Here is a 20,560-nt window from a genome sequence, read left to right as displayed (position 1 = left end):
TCTCTCTTCTCTCTTATCTTTTACAAGCTGGATAAATCGTCCGCTGAGCTGGCTGGGCTTTCACATACTGAGGAATTACATACAGGCAGAGCTGTTTGCAGGAAGAAACAAGCAGCCTGAAACTTCAGTGCATGAGAACAGGGGGAAAGAAACACACAAATGATCTCTTGAGATTCAAAAGGAAGGCTGTATACAGCCTGCTTGTGTATGGATGTATTTTCTATGTGTGGACATTCTGTACATCAACCTACTTCCTGTTTTGGTGGCCATTTTGTTTGTTTATAAACAAACTTTTTAAAACTGTTTTAACCACTTTTAATGCCGCGAGGAGCGGCGAAATTGTGTCAGAGGGTAATAGGAGATGTCCCCTAACGCACTGGTATGTTTACTTTTGTGCGATTTTTAACAATACAGATTCTCTTTAAGCTCATCCAGAGTGTTGGGTCTTGCGTCTCTCAACTCTCTCTTCACAATATCCCACAGATTCTCTATGGGGTTCATGTCAGGAGAGTTGGCTGGCCAATTGAGCAGTAATACCATGGTTGGTAAACCATTTACCAGTGGTTTTGGCACTGTGAGCAGGTGCCAGGTCATGCAGAAAAATGAAATCTTCATCTCCATAAAGCTTTTTCAGCAGATGGAAGCATGAACCCACTTTTGAACCAGAAACAGCGGCAGAATACGCCTGACCTGGGCTACAGAGAAGCAGCACTGGACTGTTGCTCAGTGGTCCAAAGTACTTTTTTCGGATGAAAGCAACTTTTACATGTCATTCGGAAATCAAGGTGCCAGAGTCTGGAGGAAGACTGGGGAGAGGGTAATGCAAAAATGCCTGAAGTCCAGTGTCAAGTACCCACAGTCAGTGATGGTCTGGGGTGCCATGTCAGCTGCTGGTGTTGGTCCACTGTGTTTTATCAAGGGCAGGGTCAATGCAGCTAGCTATCAGGAGATTTTGGAGCACTTCATGCTTCCATCAGCTGAAAAGCTTTATGGAGATGATTTCATTTTTCTGCACTACCTGGCACCTGCTCACAGTGCCAAAACCACCGGTAAATGGTTTACTGACCATGGTATTACTGTGCTCAATTGGCCGCCAACTCTCCTGACCTGAACCCAATAGAGAATCTGTGGGATATTGTGAAGAGAGAGTTGAGAGACGCAAGACCCAACACTCTGGATGAGCTTAAGGCCGCTATCGAAGCATCCATAACACCTGAGCAGTGCCACAGGCAGATTGCCTCCATGCCACGCCGCATTGAAGCAGTCATTTCTGCAACAGGATTCCAGACCGAGTATTGAGTGCATAACTGAACATAATTATTTGAAGGTTGACTTTTTTTGTTTTAAAAACACTTTTCTTCTATTAAGTGGATTAAATATGCTAATTTTTTGAGATAGGAATTTTGGGTTTTCATGAGCTGTATGCCAAAATCATCAATAAGAAAAACAATAAAAGGCTTGAACTACTTCAGTTGTGTGTAATGATTCTAAAATATATGAAAGACTAATGTTTATCAGTACATTACAGAAAATAATGAACTTTATCACAATATGCTAATTTTTTTAGAAGATTCTGTATGGTGCCTCAAAAATAATCTTAAAAACCATTCAAATGGACTGATCAACCAAATTTCTCCGATTGAAAAAATTGTACCGTGTATGGGCACCATTACCCTATTCATCATATACAATGTAGATGAAATGCCAATTATTGGATAGTACGCACTTAAGAGTATAAAGAGTGTGACTAACACACTATTCAGATTTTTTTCCCCTATTTTTCTTATTGATACGTCTGTTTAATAATGATTTCATATAAATATCTTTACAGATTGTTTTGGTTTTCCCAAGTCCAAACTCTGTCTCTGTCCAAGAAAGCCTGATACTCCTCACTGGCCAGAATAATCGCAAACAGGATGTGACTTGTGAACCACTTCCCAAACGTTCAAAACTACAGCTTGAGGCTGAGAGTGTTGACAAAGATGCAACCATGGAAAAAGAAAATGTAAAGATAGATTGTTTGAAGAAAGTTGTATTTATTGACAGCACTTGGAATCAGACAAATAAAATCATATCTGACGAACGACTTCAAGGTAATAAATAAATGCTGTGTGTTTTTTTTTTTTGTTTTTGTTTTTTTTAACATGCAAGTAGGTCAACTTCTGATATTGAAGTTTGATCCCTGCTGGTCAGTTCTTCTACTACTACTTCTACTACTTCTTCTACTCTACAGGAAGCAGAAGTAACAAACCATTACATTGTTTTGATCAGCCAGCCACTTCCCTGCACATTTTATTTTTGGTAATTGCAGTTGTCAATTATGTTTTTTTTTGTTTGTTTTTGGTTTTTTTTTTCCTCTTAAATGTTTGTTAGGCCCCGTTCACACTGCATGCGTCTCCAGCCGCGTTTTGGAAACGCGTGCAGGAGGCCAACACGCACAACATCAGACAGTTCACTGTCTGATGTTCACACTGCATGCGTTCCGGACCTGTGCGGTCAGGGAACGCATGCTGCACGCATTTTTTGCAAAAACGCGCGGCTGTCCCATTCACTTTTCAGTGATGGGATCAGCCACGCAACGCATACAAATGCGGATGGCGTGCGTTCGCATACTTTGCGTTCCGCGTTTGTAATGTGAAAATTACGGAAACCGTTGACCCAGTTTGCAGGGATAAAAAACAAAAAAACAAAATCAGCACACTTATTAAACAGGCAATCCTCCATGGAGTCTTTGGATAATATTGGCTTTCCAAAACAATTAAGTATTATTTAAGCATACAGTCCTAAAAGGTAACTCACAGGCACGATGATCGTGAAAAAAGTCTCTTAGTATATGGCCGTGCAAAGCATCCAGAAGTAACTTGTGCCCACTACCGATCACTCCAAAAAGACACTTACGAACGGTGAAAAGATTGAAGCTATAAAGTCTCAAAAGCGCACAATTCAGATAGTCATCTGGTGGACCACACATCTTCAAATAACTAAAAGCAAACTGCAAAAAATACCGAATATGGGATGCACAAGCTACTCATGGCTCAATTTTGCTAAAGACGAGCTTGAATTTAACAAAGGTAAAATAAAAACAGTGATGCATAGCATAATTGGTCAGTGCTTTATCTTAGGAACTTTAAAGGGACACTTAAGCCAGAAAAAAAAATGAGTTTTACTCACCTGGGGCTTCTACCAGTCCCCTGCAGCAGTCCTGTGCCCTCGCAGCCACTCACTAATCCTCTGGTCCCCCGCTGCCAGCTAGTTTCGTTTTTGCCGACAGGCCCGTCAGGACTGCCCACGCGTATCTTTTTCCGCATTCCCGACTGTAATTAGCGCTATTGCGGACTGCAACGCGTACAAAAATACGCGTTGCCGCATTACGCACGCATAGATATGCGGCAATGCGTATTTTTGTACGCGTTGCGGTCCGCAATAGCGCTAATTACAGTCGGGAATGCGGAGAAAGATACGTGTGGCCAGTCCTGATGGGCCTGTCGGCAAAAACGAAACTAGCTGGCAGCGGGGGACCAGAGGATTAGTGAGTGGCTGCGAGGGCACAGGACTGCTGCAGGGGGCTGGTAGAAGCCCCAGGTGAGTAAAACTCATTTTTTTTTTCTGGCTTAAGGTTCACTTTAAGGGCCTGTACACACTGAAAAACGCAAGCAAAATTGCAAGCGCATGCGTTTTTAAAATCGCAAGTACATGTAGTGTTAAAAACGTATCGTATGCGTTTTTAAAAACCGCATGCGCTTTTGCCTGCGTTTTTGATGCGTTTGCGTTTTTCTTGTAATTGCTGATTGGCTAAAGAATCCTTTGTTTTTTTTCTAGTTTACAATTCAACAGGAATCAGGAAATTGCAGTCTTCTGGGATACTGCCTTCTAAAAAACGCAAGCGCATGCGTTTTTAATGCGTTTTTCAAGCGCTGAGCTTAAAAAAGCGCAGCAGGGACTGCGATTGCGTTTTTCTAAAAACTCATCGCACCAGTGTGTACAAGTCATTACGATTTTCATTATTTTTCAAAAGACCTTGCGATTTTAAAAACGCATGCGTTTTTAAAAATGCAGCGCAAGCGCAGCAGTGTGTACAGGCCCTAACCAAGGTTTTACCTTCATCCCAATCAGTAACTGATACCCCCTTTCCCATGAGAAATCTTTACCTTTTCTTGAATAGATAATGACAGTTTCCTTTCTGTGAACCTTTTTGCATTGTGGGAAATAACGTCTGTCTCCAACTTTCAAGCAACTAGAATCTCCCTCTGTATATCTACATACAACCTCTTAAAGGGACACTTAAGTCAAAAAAAAAATGAGTTTTACTCACCTGGGGCTTCCAAAAGCCCTCTGCAGCTGTCCGGTGCCCTCGCCGTCTCCCTCCGATCCTCCTGGCCCCGCCGGCAGCCACTTCCTGTTTCGGTGACAGGAGCTGACAGGCTGGGGGCGCGAGTGATTCTTCGCGTTCCTGGACACAATAGCGCCATCTATGCTGCTATAGCATATATCATATACCATATAGCAGCATAGAGGGTGCTAATGTGTCTGGGAACGCGAAGAATCACTCGCATCCCCAGCCTGTCAGCTCCTGTCACCCAAACAGGAAGTGGCTGCCGGCGGGGCCAGGAGGATCGGAGGGAGACGGCGAGGGCAGCGGAGAGCTTCAGGGGGCTATTGGAAGCCCTAGGTGAGTAAAACTCTTTTTTGTTTGACTTAAGTGTCCCTTTTAAGCCTGTCGCATTTTAAGTGGGTGTGGTTATAGATAAGGCAGTTGGTACGGTGTAGTTAATTTTTCTTGTCTGCCAGTGGTAAAGGTGAAAGAATTACATGGTACATATCAATAATATAATTTCTTAATCCTGTTTGGGCTCATGGCAGGCTTTTTCTTCTATTTCCAGTTGACAAAACTCTACTGTAATCAGTATTCGTGTGAATTACCAGTATATATTTTTGAATGCCTTTGAAAGACTGGCAGCTTTTGCATTAGCCAAATTGATTAGTAGTGGATGTGAGTACCTGCTAGGCTCCATTGTATGTGGTATATTCTGAAAAAGAAGTTAAAGTGTACCTGAAGTGATATGTGATATGATGAGATGCACATTAGTACGTATAGCACTAGTCCTCCTAAATATTATCTGAAGTCCCTTTTTATTTTACTGCACTATGCTGTTTTCTTTGCAATTAAAGGACTACTGTAGGGGGAAAAAGAGTTGAACTTACCCAGGGCTTCTAATGGTCCCCGCAGACTTCCTGTGCCCCCACAGCCACTCACCAATGCTCCAGTCCCCCCTTTAGTTCACTCATGGAATTTCCGACCTTAAAGTAGGAAAACCACTATGCCTGTGCGGCCACATCCTCGCTCCCGCTGACTTCACCAGGAGCATACTGCGCAGGCGCAGACCATACTGGGCCTGCGCAATACACTCTCGGTGACGTCGGCGGGAGGGCGCGGCCGAACAGACACAGTGGATTTTTTACTTTAAAGTCAGAAATTATAGAAGTGGACCAGAGGCGGGGACTGGAGCATTGGTGAGTGGCTGCGTAGGCACAGGATGTCTGCAGGGGGACCATTACTAGCCCTGGGTAAGTTCAACTCTTTTTCCCACTTACCCACCTACAGTAGTCCTTTAACGATGTAAGTAGCAAAAAAGTTGTCTGGAAATATGCCTCAACAAGGGGGCTAGATCCCAGAAAGCTTGCATAATTTAACTTTCAGTTAGCTATTTAAAAGTTATTACTTTTATAAAACTTTGTTTTTTTTCCACCTACTCAATTGAGGATGTCTAACAGCTTGTCAAATATAATTCCATGCCCTGAAAAGTTAAAGCGTGCAAAATATTTTTTTAGCAGGCTGAGAAAACACTGCTGATAGCATTTTAGTGCTGAAAAGTTACAAGGGTCATTACTTTTTGTTTTTCAACTGAATGAAGCAAATTTTACTTCAGACTATTATGCAGGGCCGGCCTGAGGCAGAGGCGAGAGAGACTCCAGCCTCAGGGCGCAGTGTAGGAGGGGCGCAAAAGTCGCTCAGCTACCATTACCCTATTGTGTTTGAAGCAGAGAGAAATAAGAAAATTAAATACATGGCAGTGACTGCAAGCAAAATAACTAGAGATTAAGGTGTTTGTGTGTGTGTGTGTGTGTGGGGGGGGGGGGGGGGGGGGTAGCTCTAGGGTGCATCCTAGTCTAATAGCAATCAGAGTGTGATGGCTGGGGTGGAAGGGATGGATGGGCGCACTTCGGTGTCTCAGCCTTGGGTGCTGGGGGACCTTGTCCTGGCTCTGCTGTTATAGCTGCGGTTTAGAAATCTGCCTTATAAATGCAACCCTTTAAGGATACCCGAAGTGACATGATGAGATAGACATGTGTATGTACAGTACCTAGCACACAAATAACTATGCTGTGTTCCTTTTTTTTTTTTCTCTGCCTGAAAGAGTTAAATATCGGGTATGTAAGTGGCTGACTCAGTCCTGACTCAGACAGGAAGTGACTACAGTAACTTATTCTTATCAGTGAAGGTCACACTGTAGTCACTTCCTGTCTGAGACGGGACTGAGTCAGCCACTTACATACCCAATATATAACTCTTTCAGGCAGAGAAAGAAAAAAAGGAACACGGCATAGTTATTTGTGTGCTAGGCACTGTACATACACCTGTCTATTTCATCATGTCGCTTCGGGTATCCTTTAAAGTAAAGACTAAACTGAGACGGTTCTATGTTACTAATTTTCTACTGTATTTACCATTAGTACTACAAATACAATGAATTACGATATCTTGTAAGTTTATTTTCAGTACAGAATTGCTTTGATAAAACAGGCCCTTTTTTGTATTTGTGATACTTTATCGCCCCCAACGAAAAATGTATTTTCAACCTTGTTTAGGTTGCATGTTTCAAGAGAAAAAAAAAACTAAGACTGAATTTAAAGAGCTCTTTTCATAATTGTCCAAAGAAACCTGCATGCCATTCACTTAGACTGCAAAATCTGACAAAAGCAGGAGGTGACAGATATGGTTTTGTAAGAAAGAATTTGAAAAGTATGTGTTTGTTTTTGTAACGTAGTTATGCTGTTTCATTTGCTATAAACTATGAATGCATTTTACATACTATGATGAGATTGGGCATGATAGTTACATCTGTTTTGGAAGTATACAAATAACATAAATAGAATCATGAAAAGGGGAGCTGAAATAAAATATCCATCACAAGGGACAATGATTTATTTTCACAACCTGTCCCACACATGTGAAAACAAGGGATACGTATAACATCTGCAGTATGCAACATTTTTAACCAGACATTTTTCATTTTTCACATTCAGTAAGTTTTTTTTTTTTTTTTTTTTTATGATCGGACAAAAATGTTTCATACACTCTAGAAATATTTATATTCAGTAGTCTACAGAATGGGATTGTGCAAAGTGAACATCTTTACCACTTACAGTTTCACCCTGATCTCTAAATGGTAACACTTTTATTTAACACAAACCTGCGGGAAAACAAAACCCTCAAAAATTAGATACTTACCTCTGTAGAGGGAACCCCTGAATGCTTCAGTGGCTTCTCTGATACTTCTTGAGCATACCACTGGTTGCCAGGAGACTCTTCTTATTTGCGGCCACGCTCCCATGTACCAGTGGGACTGCTTAGTAGTACAAAGTCGCTCAGGTATGGAGGAAAAAAACCTGCATGTGCGGGTCCATGTTCATGTGTGGGCCGTCATTGCGCCTGTGATCATACACAGACTGAAGCACAGCCACACAAACCTATTCAATAATCCCTTGTCGAATTGGTTCAGAGGGTTCAGGCGCTGGAACAGGGAGCTTGGGAGGAGGGAGCCTCTGGATTATCCAGGGGCTTTCCTGTACAGAGGTAAGTATCTATCTTCTTGGAATTATTATTTTTTTTTTGCTTTAAGTACACTTTTAAAAGCTAATTTTGAGGTAGCATGATACAATGACCTCACCCACCCATAGGTTGATTTGCATGATGTGACCTTCTAATCAATTGTTTTAAGGTAAAGTGGACCTCTGTTGTAAATTCCAATGTGAAAAAGAGCCAGAAGGAAACTTACTGTGACTATTACACCTCATTTATTTATTTATTTATTTATTTTTAAACAGCTGACCACTTCATTAAGCAGCAGGGAAGCATTGTGGCAGCTCTGAAAGGCCTCATACTGTGGCTGGCAGTGCACTACCGCTCTACTCGCTTCTCTCTAAGATAGACTGGCTTAGTGGCACAAGTAGAAGGCCACACTATAAGACACCTCCCACCAACACAATCCATTCATGCAAATATATTTGATCAGAGTAATCCATGCTGCTACAATGAAAATGAGAATGAGTACAGCTAAGGCCAGGCTTTAGGGATAGTAATTGAGATGCAAGTAATTGCGAGCTGTTGCAAGATTATACATATCTTGAATGCAAATGTATGCAGCAAGAAAATGCACCGAACTCTGCCAAAGTGGAATTTGATTTTATCCATTTTCAAGCTGCATAAATGTGCATACAGAATTTACACAAACATGCATCAGCTCAAAATGATTTGCATCTCATTGATCAACTCTACCAGGAAAGTGTTGTTGGTAGGGGGAACTCTGTTATCAGACGGGCAGAGGGTAATTTGCAGAAGGGATTGCACATGCATGTATGTTTTCTCTCAGATGCTTGGACTCAGAATGTGGTGGACCGTATAGACAAATTGAAAGGGGAAGCTAGTGACAACCCAGCAGTCATGCTACACATTGGTATCGAAGACAAAGTTGGTAGAAGGTGAAAAATATTTCAGAAAACTAGAACAAAAAGTAAGAACATCCAGGGTGGTGTTTTCTGACATTTTACCAATGCCAGTCGATTCACCTGAAAGGCAGCAGGAACAATGGTGAGTTAAAAAAAAAAAAAAAAAAAAAAAAAAGTGGCTGAGAAGTTGGTGTAGGAAGGGTTCTTGGGGTTGTTGGAGAACTGGGCAGACTACTCTGTGTGTTACATTGCTTTACAGTAGGGACAGTTTGCACCTAATAGGGATGATGCATCTAGGCTTACCTTTTAGTTGAGGGCAACAGTCGCACTGACAAACCAGTTTATTTCCACTAACCATGCATTTTACGGGTGATACCCCACTTCTTCAGTTTAATGTGCCTCAACTGTCTCTATGTACACCATGAGCAAGGACACATCAGGAACAGATTGGTGTGAACCAACCCATTGAAAATTGCTGCTGGCTTCATCCCATTCATTTCTGCCTGGTATATGAAAAAATGCAAGGGTGCAGACATAGTCCGAATGACTGAATATTTCCAACTGCTATCAAACACCTCCATTACCATAACCAATACTATCTTGATTCACAGTACAATGTGGAAATGTATGAAATTTAGATTATCCCCTTTTATAGCTCTAGCACAGGATTTCTTCTTTCCTTTTTTTTTTTTTTTTTTTTTTTTTCTTATGCTGTTTAGGTACTGGTAACAATAACAAGATATATGGCTGCTACAACTGTTTATTATTGGTAGCTTGGTGATGAACACGTATCACATGTCAGGTGGCAATGCCCACTATTTTCAAATGTTTTTATTTCTTATTTCTTAAACTCTGTGTAATGTAGTCATCTTTACTTAAAGGGACACTGTAGGGGAGTCAGGGGAAAATGAGTTGAAGTTACCCGGGGCTCCTAATGGTCCCCCACAGACATCCTGTGCCCGCGTAGCCACTCCCCAATGCTCCGGCCCCGCCTCTGGTTCACTTCTGGAATTTCAGACTTTGAAGTCTGAAAACCACTGCATCTGCATTGCCGTGTCCTCACTCCCGCTGATGTCACCAGGAGCGTACTGCGCAGGCCCAGTATGGTCTGTGCCTGCGCCGTGTGCTCCAGGTGACATCTGGGAAAGCGAGGACACGGCAACGCAGGCGCAGTGGTTTTCAGACTTCAAAGTCTGAAATTCCAGAAGTGAGGCAGGGCCGGAGCATTGGGGAGTGGCTACGTGGGCACAGGATGTCTGCGGGGGACCATTAGAAGCCCCCCGACCCCCCCCCCCCTACAGTATCCCTTTAATATGTTAATACTTTTTATGGTACAATAAAATTACTATTCTTGTTAATTACTATACTGTGATGAAGCTATTTGTTTTTAAATTGAGCAGTGCAATCTTAAAATATATATATATATATATATATATATATATATATATAATTTTTTTATTTAATTTTTTGTTTTCTACAGTTATGTAGTATATAGTGTTAATAAACATGTCCCCTATTCTCTTACAATATCATAGGACTAATAACTGTTGAACTGACAGAAAGAAAGACTTGCTTTTGGCGACATCAAAAAGGTACTCCAGACACTTACCTTTCAACTATAGAAGCCATTTACTACTTCATGGTGGATTATCATGGGCAAATTCTAAAGAAAGACTATTGTGGGGAATATGATAATCTCCTTTTCTTTTACTCCTTCATGTACAAACTGATCAAAAATGCCAAGCATGCCGCTGGAAAGTTATAGCAGAAAGAAGCATTTTTAGGGGGACTAATTATGTACTTGTGCAGAAAGGATGTCGTGTAACCAGATTTTGGTTTGGAAGCATTACACATATGTTTTGCTCTGTGCCAACGCTGTCCAGTAGGAAAGTGGAACATTCCATTGGAAAGTAAGATTACCAAGATAAATCCTGTGATTTTTGTATCAACAATAAAATCATACTTTTCATTCTTTAGCTGATTAGTGTGTTCTTTTTGCTCATGCAATTTAACCAAGCTGTTGATACCAACTGGAAACATTCTGTTGAAGATCTTTGGTCTTAGTAGTTTATGCAGTTGTAAATGCCTCAAAACATTTCAGAATATTGCTATGTATCATAATCCTATAAATTGTGAAGCTCTTGCAAGCCTGTCAGACCTGGTGCGTTTTAAAAAGTGATATTTTCTATATTGGGAACTTTTCAGCATTCAAAAACTACACTATATTAAAAAGTAAGGGTCAGAGTTGGGAGGGAGTAGTAATAAATCCAGATGATCTATGTTCAGTTTGGGATAACATTCCGAGGTGTTCTATAAATGCTGATCTAATTGAAGTAAATTACTTAAAGAGAATCTGTATTGTTAAAATCGCACAAAAGTAAACATACCAGTGCGTTAGGGGACATCTCCTATTACCCTCTGACTCAATTTCGCCGCTCCTCACCGCATTAAAAGTGGTTAAAAACAGTTTTAAAAAGTTTGTTTATAAACAAACAAAATGCCCACCAAAACAGGAAGTAGGTTGATGTACAGTATGTCCACACATAGAAAATACATTCATACACAAGCAGGCTGTATACACCCTTCCTTTTGAATCTCAAGAGATCATTTGTGTTTCTTTCCCCCTGCAGCTATCTTCCACTGAAGTGTCAGGCTGTTTCTTCCTGCAGAGTGCAGACAGCTCTGCCTGTATGTAATTCCTCAGTATGTGAAAGCTCAGCCAGCTCAGAGGAGGATTTATCCAGCTTGTAAAAGAGAAGAGAGAAGCTGCCCTAATCTAAATAATACACAGGCAGTGTGCAGAGATGGGCCTGGAGGGGGGAGATACATCACAGAACCACAACACTGAAGAACTTGGCAGCCTTCCAGACACAGGGTGACAAGTCTGACAAGAGAGAGATAAGTTGATTTATTACAGAGATGGTGATAGTAGAACGTGCTGCAGTAAGCCAGAACACATTAGAATAGCCTTTGGAACTTGTAGGATGATAAAAAACAGGATGCAATTTTTGTTACGGAGTCTCTTTAAGTTACTGATGTGATGCTTTGGTTCCAAGTAGATTAGCTAAATTTAACAATAACTCTAACTGCTATAGGGGGTATATCGAAGGCACTCAAAGCCACGTTTGGTGGGCTTGCAGGATTGTATGAAAATTGGATGAGAAGCTTGATACCCTCAATACCTAGAAACCCATTATATGCTGTAACGATTGGTGTCAGCACGCAGAGAGAATCTGATTATTGGTGATCTGCAGGATCACCAAGAATACAGATATATACCTGATTATTGATGATGATCTGCAGAATCACCGATAATACAGATATATTGCTAACCTCTGGACACCTGAAGCGTGTGAGTGTTTGGTGTAACAGTAGGAATTGGACCACCGGGGTAGCAGGTGGTCCAATAAGTAGAGACAGACTCTACTGCAGTCAAGGACTCCAGGAGAAGGAGACCTTGACTGGTTAGCAGCAGTGCCCTTTCTGAGAAGCAGGGGGCCCCTGCAGGGAAGCTGAGCACCCAAGGGGTGGGTGAAAGCCAGAAAGGTCAGGCAGGCCGGGTCGGCAACACACTGACAAAGTACAAAAACAGTAAACTGATTCGGTATCCAAGGCAAGCAGGGTTTGGCAACGGAATATCAGAAGTGCAAGGTACCGAATCAGAGATCAGAGGAGTGGTCAGGCAAGCAATATGTCATAACAGATATCAAACAATGCCTAATCTGGGTGTGAGCTCCTTGGTCTCTACACCCTGGAACTGGTCTAATGAATAACACAATGATACACAGTATTCCTAGTCTGGGGTGTGAGGTCCTTGGTCTCTACACCCTGGAACTGGTCTAAGGAATAACACAGATAATACACAGTAAACTGGCTAAGTGTGGATTCCTAGGTCCTCCTGGTTCCACCACACTGAAAGATCTGACTAGGTCTGAGTGCTAACACATAGGTATTCGCAACGCCAGACAACCAGCAACTGAACAGCAAGAGATATATATATATAGTGGAGCGCCACCCAGCTCCCATCAACCAATCAACAACTGAGCTGGGATCAGCTGACCGCCTCGATCAGTTGACCCTTCTCCTATTGGTATAAAGAGCCTGTCTTGCGGCGCGCGCGCAGCTCTCATCTGTGTGCACTACTGGGTCCAGCCAAACCAGACGCATGTTGCTGCGGGGAAACCGCCGTTTTGTGTGCAGATACCGCCGCCTCACTGTCAGAAGGCGCGGCGGTTTCTCCGCAATCCGTCACATATGCATTATTGGGATTGCTACATTCCTACCTATCCAAAATGCAAACTCCCCTTATAAATTGTTAACCATAATGGCGGCATGAAACATGTGGATCGTTTCATTTTAACAGGTCAAAGATAGACTTGGGCGCATCTTAATTTTGAAAAGCTAGGAGCACGGTTGGACGATAAGATGGGGAAATAAAATTTGATCTCCCCCACTCAGGCTAGTTTTTTGGATGCTCCTAAACCCTTTATCCAAACTCTGCACATAGAATGCTCTTTAGAGCTCATATATCAGCAAAACCCTTTACATACTTTAACCTTTTCACCTCGAAGGGTTTTTCCTCTCAAAAAAACAGAGCAATTTTCACCCATCAGCGCTCCTTCCATTCATTCACCTATAACTTTATTACTACTTATCACAAGGAAACAATCTATATCTTGTTTTTTTTTCGACACTGATTAGGCTTTCTTTGGGGGGTACTTTTTGCTCAGAATTATTTTATTCTAACTCAGTTTTAATGAGAATAATAAGAAAAAAATTGAAAAGGTTCATCCCTATTTCTCAGTTTTCGGCCATTATAGTTTCAAAATAGAACATGCTACCGTAATTAAAACCCACACATTTTATTTGCCCATTTTAAGTTTTGTGTCTATCCCTAATTACAAGCCCATAATTTATAAAGTAATTGTAGTATACAGTTTTTGTATACATATTAAAAAAGTTCAGTCCCTAAGGTAACTATTTGTTTTTTTTTTAATTTGTAATTATTTTTTAATAATAAAAAAAAAAAATGGTAGCTTTAGGGGAGTGTGGGAGGTCAGGGGTTAATAAAAAAAATATAAAAAAGTAACTAGGGATGATGAGCTGGAAAAAAAAGGGGGATGTAATACTACAATTTGGCCACACGATGTCCTCAGTGGTGACTTCAGCTCCGTACTGTTAGTACGGAAACGGAAGCACTACGTGCACGGGATTCATGAATGGCAGAGCCGCCATTCACATGGGGAATTAGATCAATGAATGGGATTTGTTTTCCCATTCATTGATCTAGCGGCGGGCGATTGGCAGTAATGAGTGGCAGTACCAAGCGGGGGGACGTAGTACCTATGCCCCTGCACAGAGTTGTGGCAATTTGCAGGGGGGTAGTTACTCGTCCCAGGGAAGGGGAAATGGTTAAAGGGGAACTCCAGTTAAAGTATTGTAATAATGAAGCACTTTTTGATTACATTAATTATGTATAAATGATTTAGTCAGTATTTGTCCATTGTAAAATCTTTCCTCTCCCAGATTTACATTCTAACATGCATCACATGGTGACATTTTTACTGCTGGCAGGTGATTGCTTTTTTGGCAGTTAGAAACAGCTGTCATTTCCCACAATGCAACAAGGCTCCCACAGTATGATGTCAGAACCATGGTCCTGACATCATACTGTGGGTGGGTTTTCACCACAAAATCAGTCGTACAGAGCCCCCTGATGATCCGTTTGTGAAAAGGAAAAGCTTTCTCATGGGAAAGGGGGTATCGGGTTACGGTTTCTCTTTAAGCAAAGCCATAGGCACTTCAGTGTTAAAATTAAATAAGGTTAACACTCCTCATCGCCACGTCTCATTCTTCATTCTACAGTGTCTTCACTGTACCCATTTCCTTCTTTGTATGATACTAGATTCGGATGAAATATTTAGAAATTTCAAGCCTAGGGAACATGGCAGGTAAAAGTCTTCTGATGAAATTACAGTTAACTTCCCTTTCAAATAGGCTGATATTGAACCCAGAGTGCTTTTGGCTTTGAGATTAAATTGACTTTTGAAATCGATAACTTCCTTAAAAGACCTTTGTCGCAGAAATCTTAAAATTTAAAATATATGTAAACACATACAATTAAGAAGTATGTTTCTTTCAGAGTAAAATGAGCCATAGATTACTTTTCTCCTATGTTGCTGTCACAATAGGTAGTAGAAATCTGACAGAACCGACAGGTTTTGGCTAGCCCATCTCCTCATGGGGGGTTCACAAGGGTTTCCTTATTTTCAAAATGCACTTAGTGAATGGCAGTTGCTCCATCCAACTGCCAAAAAAGTTTATGGTGAGCAGGGATGCAGGCTGGCCAGCATCTTTGTATAAATCTTTTTCAGGCAGTGTCTTTATAAAAAATAAAGGCCATGCTGAGAATCCCCTAAGGAGAGATGGACTAGCCCAAAATCTGTCAATGTCAGATTTCTACCACTTACTGTAAATGCCGGCAACATAGGAGAGAAGTAATTTATGGCTCATTTTACTCGGGAAGAAACGTACTTATTTGTATGTGTTTTTAAATTTTAAGGTTTTCGTGACAGTTCCTCTTTAAAATAAGAACCAAAACCCTAGAAAGGGTATAGAAATGTCCATCCATAAAAACATGCTGTGAACAGTATAAACGTGCATACACATCAATACTCTCCTGCACTGTATACTAGACCCTTGCTTGACACATTTTGGCAAGTTACAGGAATAAAAAAAGTTTTAAAAATAAAATGTATCACTTTTTGCAAAGAAATCCTGGGAAAATTGAACGCCAGGAAGGTTAAGGCCATGGTCACACATTGCAGAATCGCGTGTGTTTTCTCTATAGCACGCAGTGAAAAACGCATGTGATTCTGCTAAGGGTGACCCTGGCCTAAAAGTGGGGAAACCTTTGAAATTATTTTATTGTCTTACATATATTGTGTCCTGCACTCCTCTTAGCATACAATATACAGCATTCCAAATGTTTTCTTTTAAAGCTAAATAGCATTAATTTAATTTTTCCCCGAGCTGTGGTCCTGTTATTATTGTTATGGGTAGCTGCTGACTCATGCATCCTGAGAGAAAAGCATTTAAAGATAATTTCCCAGATTCAGATTCAAGTAGGTATAAACATGTGACCACAAATCTGAAAAATGAAAGTAAAGCTTCTAGCTTATAACTATATATTCTGCTGTGAGTGTGGGGCATGCATTTAAGACACAGACAGGCCTGGTGCACACCAAAAACCGCTAGCAGATCCGCAAAATGCTAGCAGATTTTGAAACGCTTTTTCTTATTTTTCTGTAGCGTTTCAGCTAGCATTTTGCGGTTTTGGGAAGCGTTTTTGGTGTAGTAGATTTCATGTATTGTTACAGTAAAGCTGTTACTGAACAGCTACTGTAACAAAAACGCCTGCAAAACCACTCTGAAGTGCCATTTTTCAGAGCGGTTTGCGTTTTTCCTATACTTAACATTGAGGCAGAAACTCATCCGCAATCCAAAATCTGCAGCAGCCCGGGAGTATGCTTTTCTGCAAAACGCCTCCCGCTCTGGTGTGCACCAGCCCATTGAAATACATTACCCAAGCGGATCCGCACCCGCAAGCAGATCGCAAACCGCAGCCGAAACGCTCTGGTGTACACTAGGCCACAGTGATGGTTTTAGTTCCACTTTAAAAAATATCCCCACCAACAGCAACACAGTGACAAAATAGGTACCACATTTTCCTTGCTTTGTAGGTTTCCTTCCAGGCACTCTTTCCTACACTCTAACAACATACAGTTAGGTCCATAAACATCTGCACAGAGACAATTTTAAATGAAACCACTCAGATGCAGTTGAATTTTTCCGCTTTAATTCAGTGGGGTGAACAACACTATTGCATACAAATGTGAGGCAACTAAATCTTTTTTTAACACGCTCCCTTCATTTCAGAGGCTCAAAAGAAATTGGATAAATTAAATAGTGAAAATGTTAATTTCTAATACTTGGTTGAAAAACCCTTTGCTTGCAATGGCATCCTGAAGTCTTGAACTCATGGGCATAATGTGGGTATGCTGGGTTTCCCCGTTTTTAATGCTTTGCCAGGCAGTTACTGCAGTGGCTTTAGGTTGCTGTTTCTTTGTGGGCCTGTCTGTCCAAAATTGAGGGCATATTTACAGTGGGACGTTAAAGTCACAACATGTCTGCGTTTAGAGGTAACGCACTGTAAGCAGTGGGTTACCACAACGCAACGTTTTTCAATGTGACGATAACGTCGCCCATAGGATTATCATTGCAGTGCGCTACACTGCGTTATAAGACTTTATAACGCAGCTCCGCAACATAAAAGTTAATTGCATATGGGCCAGGATGTCTCTGAACACCTCAGAATACATTTAGCCCCTTCTGTCCACATCATCAATTAACACTAGTGTCCCAATGCCACTTACATAGGACTTGATTCACAAAGCGGTGCTAACCTACTTAGCACGCCTAAAGACTTTTGGGCGTGATAACCATTGCACTAAGTAGGTTAGCACCGTTTTGAGGAATAAACTCGCACGCAAAGTTTTAGGCCCCCGTTCACACTACACGCGTTTCCAGCCGCATTTTGGAAACGCGTGCAGGTGGCCGACACGCACGACATCAGACAGTGCATAGAGTGCACTGTCTGATGTTCACACTGCATGCGCTCCGGACTTGTGCGGCCCGGGAACGCATGCTGCACACATTTTTTGCCAAAACGCGTGGCTGTCCCATTCACTTTTCAGTGATGGGATCAGCTACGCTACGCATACAAACGCGGATGGCGTGCGTTCGTACGCGTTGCGTTCCGCATGCGTGCCCGTCAGCGTTTGTAATGTGAACGGGGCCTAAAGTCCGGTGCGCGCGGAAAGTCGCATAGGATTTAATGGGTGCAGCGCGCGGGATTTTGCGCGGGAGTTTATTTTATCACGCCTAAACTGAGTTTAGGCGTGATAATGGGCTTTTCACCAGCGTGCTAACTGTCCCAAGCCCTCACACTGCCTCCATGTTTTACAGATGGGGTATGCTTTCGGATAATGAGCTGTTCCATGCCTTCTCCATAAATTTTTTTCTTTCCATCATTATGGTAGAGGTTGATCTTGGTTTCGTCTGTTCAAATTTTTTTCCAGAACCATGCTCACTTTTTTAGATGTTCTTTAGCAAATTCCACTCTAGCCTTTCTTTTATTGAGGCTTATGGGTAGCTTGCACCTTGCAGTGCATCTTCTGTATCTACTTTCATGCAGTCTTCTCTTTATGGCAGACTTAGATATTGATACGCCTACTCCCTGGAGAGTGTTGTTCACTTGGTTGGCTGTTGTGAAGGGGTTTCTCTTCACCATGGAAATGATTCTGCGATCATCTACCACTGTTGTCTTCCGTGGACATCCAGGTCTTTTTGCGTTCGAGTTCACCAGTGCTTGCTTTTTTTCTCAGGATGTACCAATCTGTAGATTTTGTCACTCTTAATATTCTAGCAATTTCTTTTTTTTTTTTTTCAGGTTTCGTAGCTTAAGGATGGCTTCTTTCACCTGCATGGAGAGCTCCTTTGACAGCATGTTGTCTGTTCGCAGCAAAATCTTTCACATGCAAGCAACACACCTCAAATCAACCCCATGCCTTTTATTTGCTGAATTGATAATGACATAACCACAAACTCACCCACACCTACACATGAAATAGCCTTTCAATTGTCCAATTATGTTGAGCCCCCCAAATGAAAGTATTGTGTTAATAAAATGCTTTAGTTGCCTTGCATTTTTATTCAATAGTTTTGTTAACCCCACTGAATTAAAGCTGAACATCTGCACTTCAACTGCATTTGAGCTGTTTTATTTAAAATTCAGAACTGTACAGAAAGAAAATTAGAACAAATATAATTATGGACCTAACTGTCCTTGTAGATTCCTCCCCCCCCCCCCCCAAACTATTAGACCTTGAGACCATCCGAGAAAGAGTTAGTGACCTGAATTATTCAGTGTTCTCTGTAAAGGCAGGTACTGTTCCAATAATTAAAACAATTTCCTATTATAATTTAAAATAAAACAGAAGTATGCTTTGCTTTTATAAATTTTATTGGATTATACATTGTAATTTAGCCTGTCTTCCATTGTCCATAAAGAATGCCTAACAGTGAGAACAATAACAGTACCCTTAAGAGGAAAGTACAATTAAAACCAGTTTGTTGGCTCTGTATCATTGTGGAAAAAAAGCAGCTTTCACTTGGAAACCATATAAGTACATACTGCAAGTCAATCTGAACTGTAGTCTTCACTGTAAAAAATACATAAATTCCAGCATTGCTTCACTTTTTTTTTTTCATTTATTTTTTTTAAATGTGCAAATGTACTGTTCTATCATGGTATAACATGATGCAGTCTAAAGGTGGCCACACAAGATACAATAAAATGATCCAATTTTACGGCAATTCGATAAAAATGATTGTACAGAAACATTGAAAGTTTTTTTTGTTTTTTTTTTTAAACTTCTTTTGAGAAATCGAATTGCACAGAACGATCAGTTGTACAGAAACATTGAAAGCTTTTTTTAACATCTTCAGCCTTCAGTGTTTTTTCACCTTATGCATCCGAGCAATTTTCACCTACCATTCATTTGTCAATAACTTTTATCACTGCTTATCACAATGAAATTGATCTATATCTTTTTTCCGCCACCAATTAGGCTTTCTTTATGTGGTACATTTTGCTACAAATTATATTTTTCTAAATGCATTTTAATGGGAATATTAAGAAAAAAATGGCAAAAAAATATTATTTCTCAGTTTTCGGCCCTTATAGCATTTAAAATAATACAAGCTACCATAGTTAAAACCTCATATTTTATTTGCCCATTTGTCTTGGTTATTACACCATTTAAATCGGAGCAGTGCTTTTCCGCGCTGCTACATTTGGGCGCAGCCGGCGCCACCATAGACTATAATGGGAATCGGCCTATAGCGGCGCTCAGTGAGTAACATCGGCGCCGTCACAAGACGGAGCCGAGATTGCTTAAAAATCACAATAATTCGGCCTCCAGCAATAGCTGGAAGACGAATTATTTAATTCCCTACCATTCATGGTGGCCTGGAGGGGGAATAGTAATTAAAACGGCCCGGTCTTGTGCAGAAACAGGATCAGCCATATATCGACTGTATCCTGCTCCCAAGTCTACCGGCGCCGATTTCAAATGTACTCATTTAAATTATGTCCCTATCACAATGTACGGCGCCAATATTTTATTTGGAAATAAAGGTGCATTTTTTCAGTTTTGCGTCCATCACGATTTACAAGCTTATAATTTAAAAAATAATAGTAATACACCCTCTTGAAATGCATATTAAAAAAGTTCAAACCCTTAGGTAACTATTTGTTTTGTTTTTTTATTTATTTTTAATTTTTATTTGGGTATTTTTTGGAGAGTGTGGGAGGTAAAGAGTTAATTTTAAATGTACTTGTGTGTCTATTAAAAAAAATGTATGTAGATGTAGTTTTACTAATTGGCCACAATAGTGCAATCACGCAAGGAGGATGTAATTTTTTTTTTCTTCAGAAAGATCGCGGCTCCTCATAGAAGCCGTCAGTCTTTGTAATGGGGACTTTGATCAATGAAGGGAAACTGTGTTTCCCTTCATTAATCTCCAGGATAACTGGCGGGGGCACACGCGATTGGGAGCGTGCAGTAGCAGAGCAGCAGCCTTTTGGACGTAGCAGCTATGTCCGAAAGGCTAAATTGGTTAAAAACTTCTTTTAAAATTGCATTACCCAATACATTTTTCAGAGTTATTCTTTTTTTGTATAATTGGGAAAAAATTGAACGTACATTTC

General features: G+C 40.9%; 1 protein-coding gene across 3 annotated transcripts in view; it reads left to right on the top strand.

Moving 5' to 3' along the window:
- Positions 1 to 18,552, top strand: part of DTWD1 (DTW domain containing 1) — a 32,554-nt gene extending 14,002 nt beyond the window's left edge. For 2 of the 3 annotated variants that reach the window (XM_068275412.1, XM_068275413.1), the window contains exons 4-5: positions 1,832 to 2,093; positions 10,263 to 10,703. In XM_068275412.1, coding sequence (XP_068131513.1) covers positions 1,832 to 2,093; positions 10,263 to 10,492 — 492 coding nt within the window. In that variant the 3' untranslated portion in view covers positions 10,493 to 10,703. Of the gene's footprint in view, positions 1 to 1,831; positions 2,094 to 10,262; positions 10,704 to 18,238 lie in introns of those variants that run through there. The other variant, XM_068275414.1, reaches the window with a different exon arrangement.
- The last annotated feature ends 2,008 nt before the right edge of the window (positions 18,553 to 20,560 follow it).

The sequence above is a fragment of the Hyperolius riggenbachi genome, chromosome 3 (genome assembly GCF_040937935.1).
Source record: "Hyperolius riggenbachi isolate aHypRig1 chromosome 3, aHypRig1.pri, whole genome shotgun sequence".
Classification (NCBI taxonomy): domain Eukaryota; kingdom Metazoa; phylum Chordata; class Amphibia; order Anura; family Hyperoliidae; genus Hyperolius; species Hyperolius riggenbachi.
This window is presented reverse-complemented; position numbering and strand designations above follow the sequence as displayed.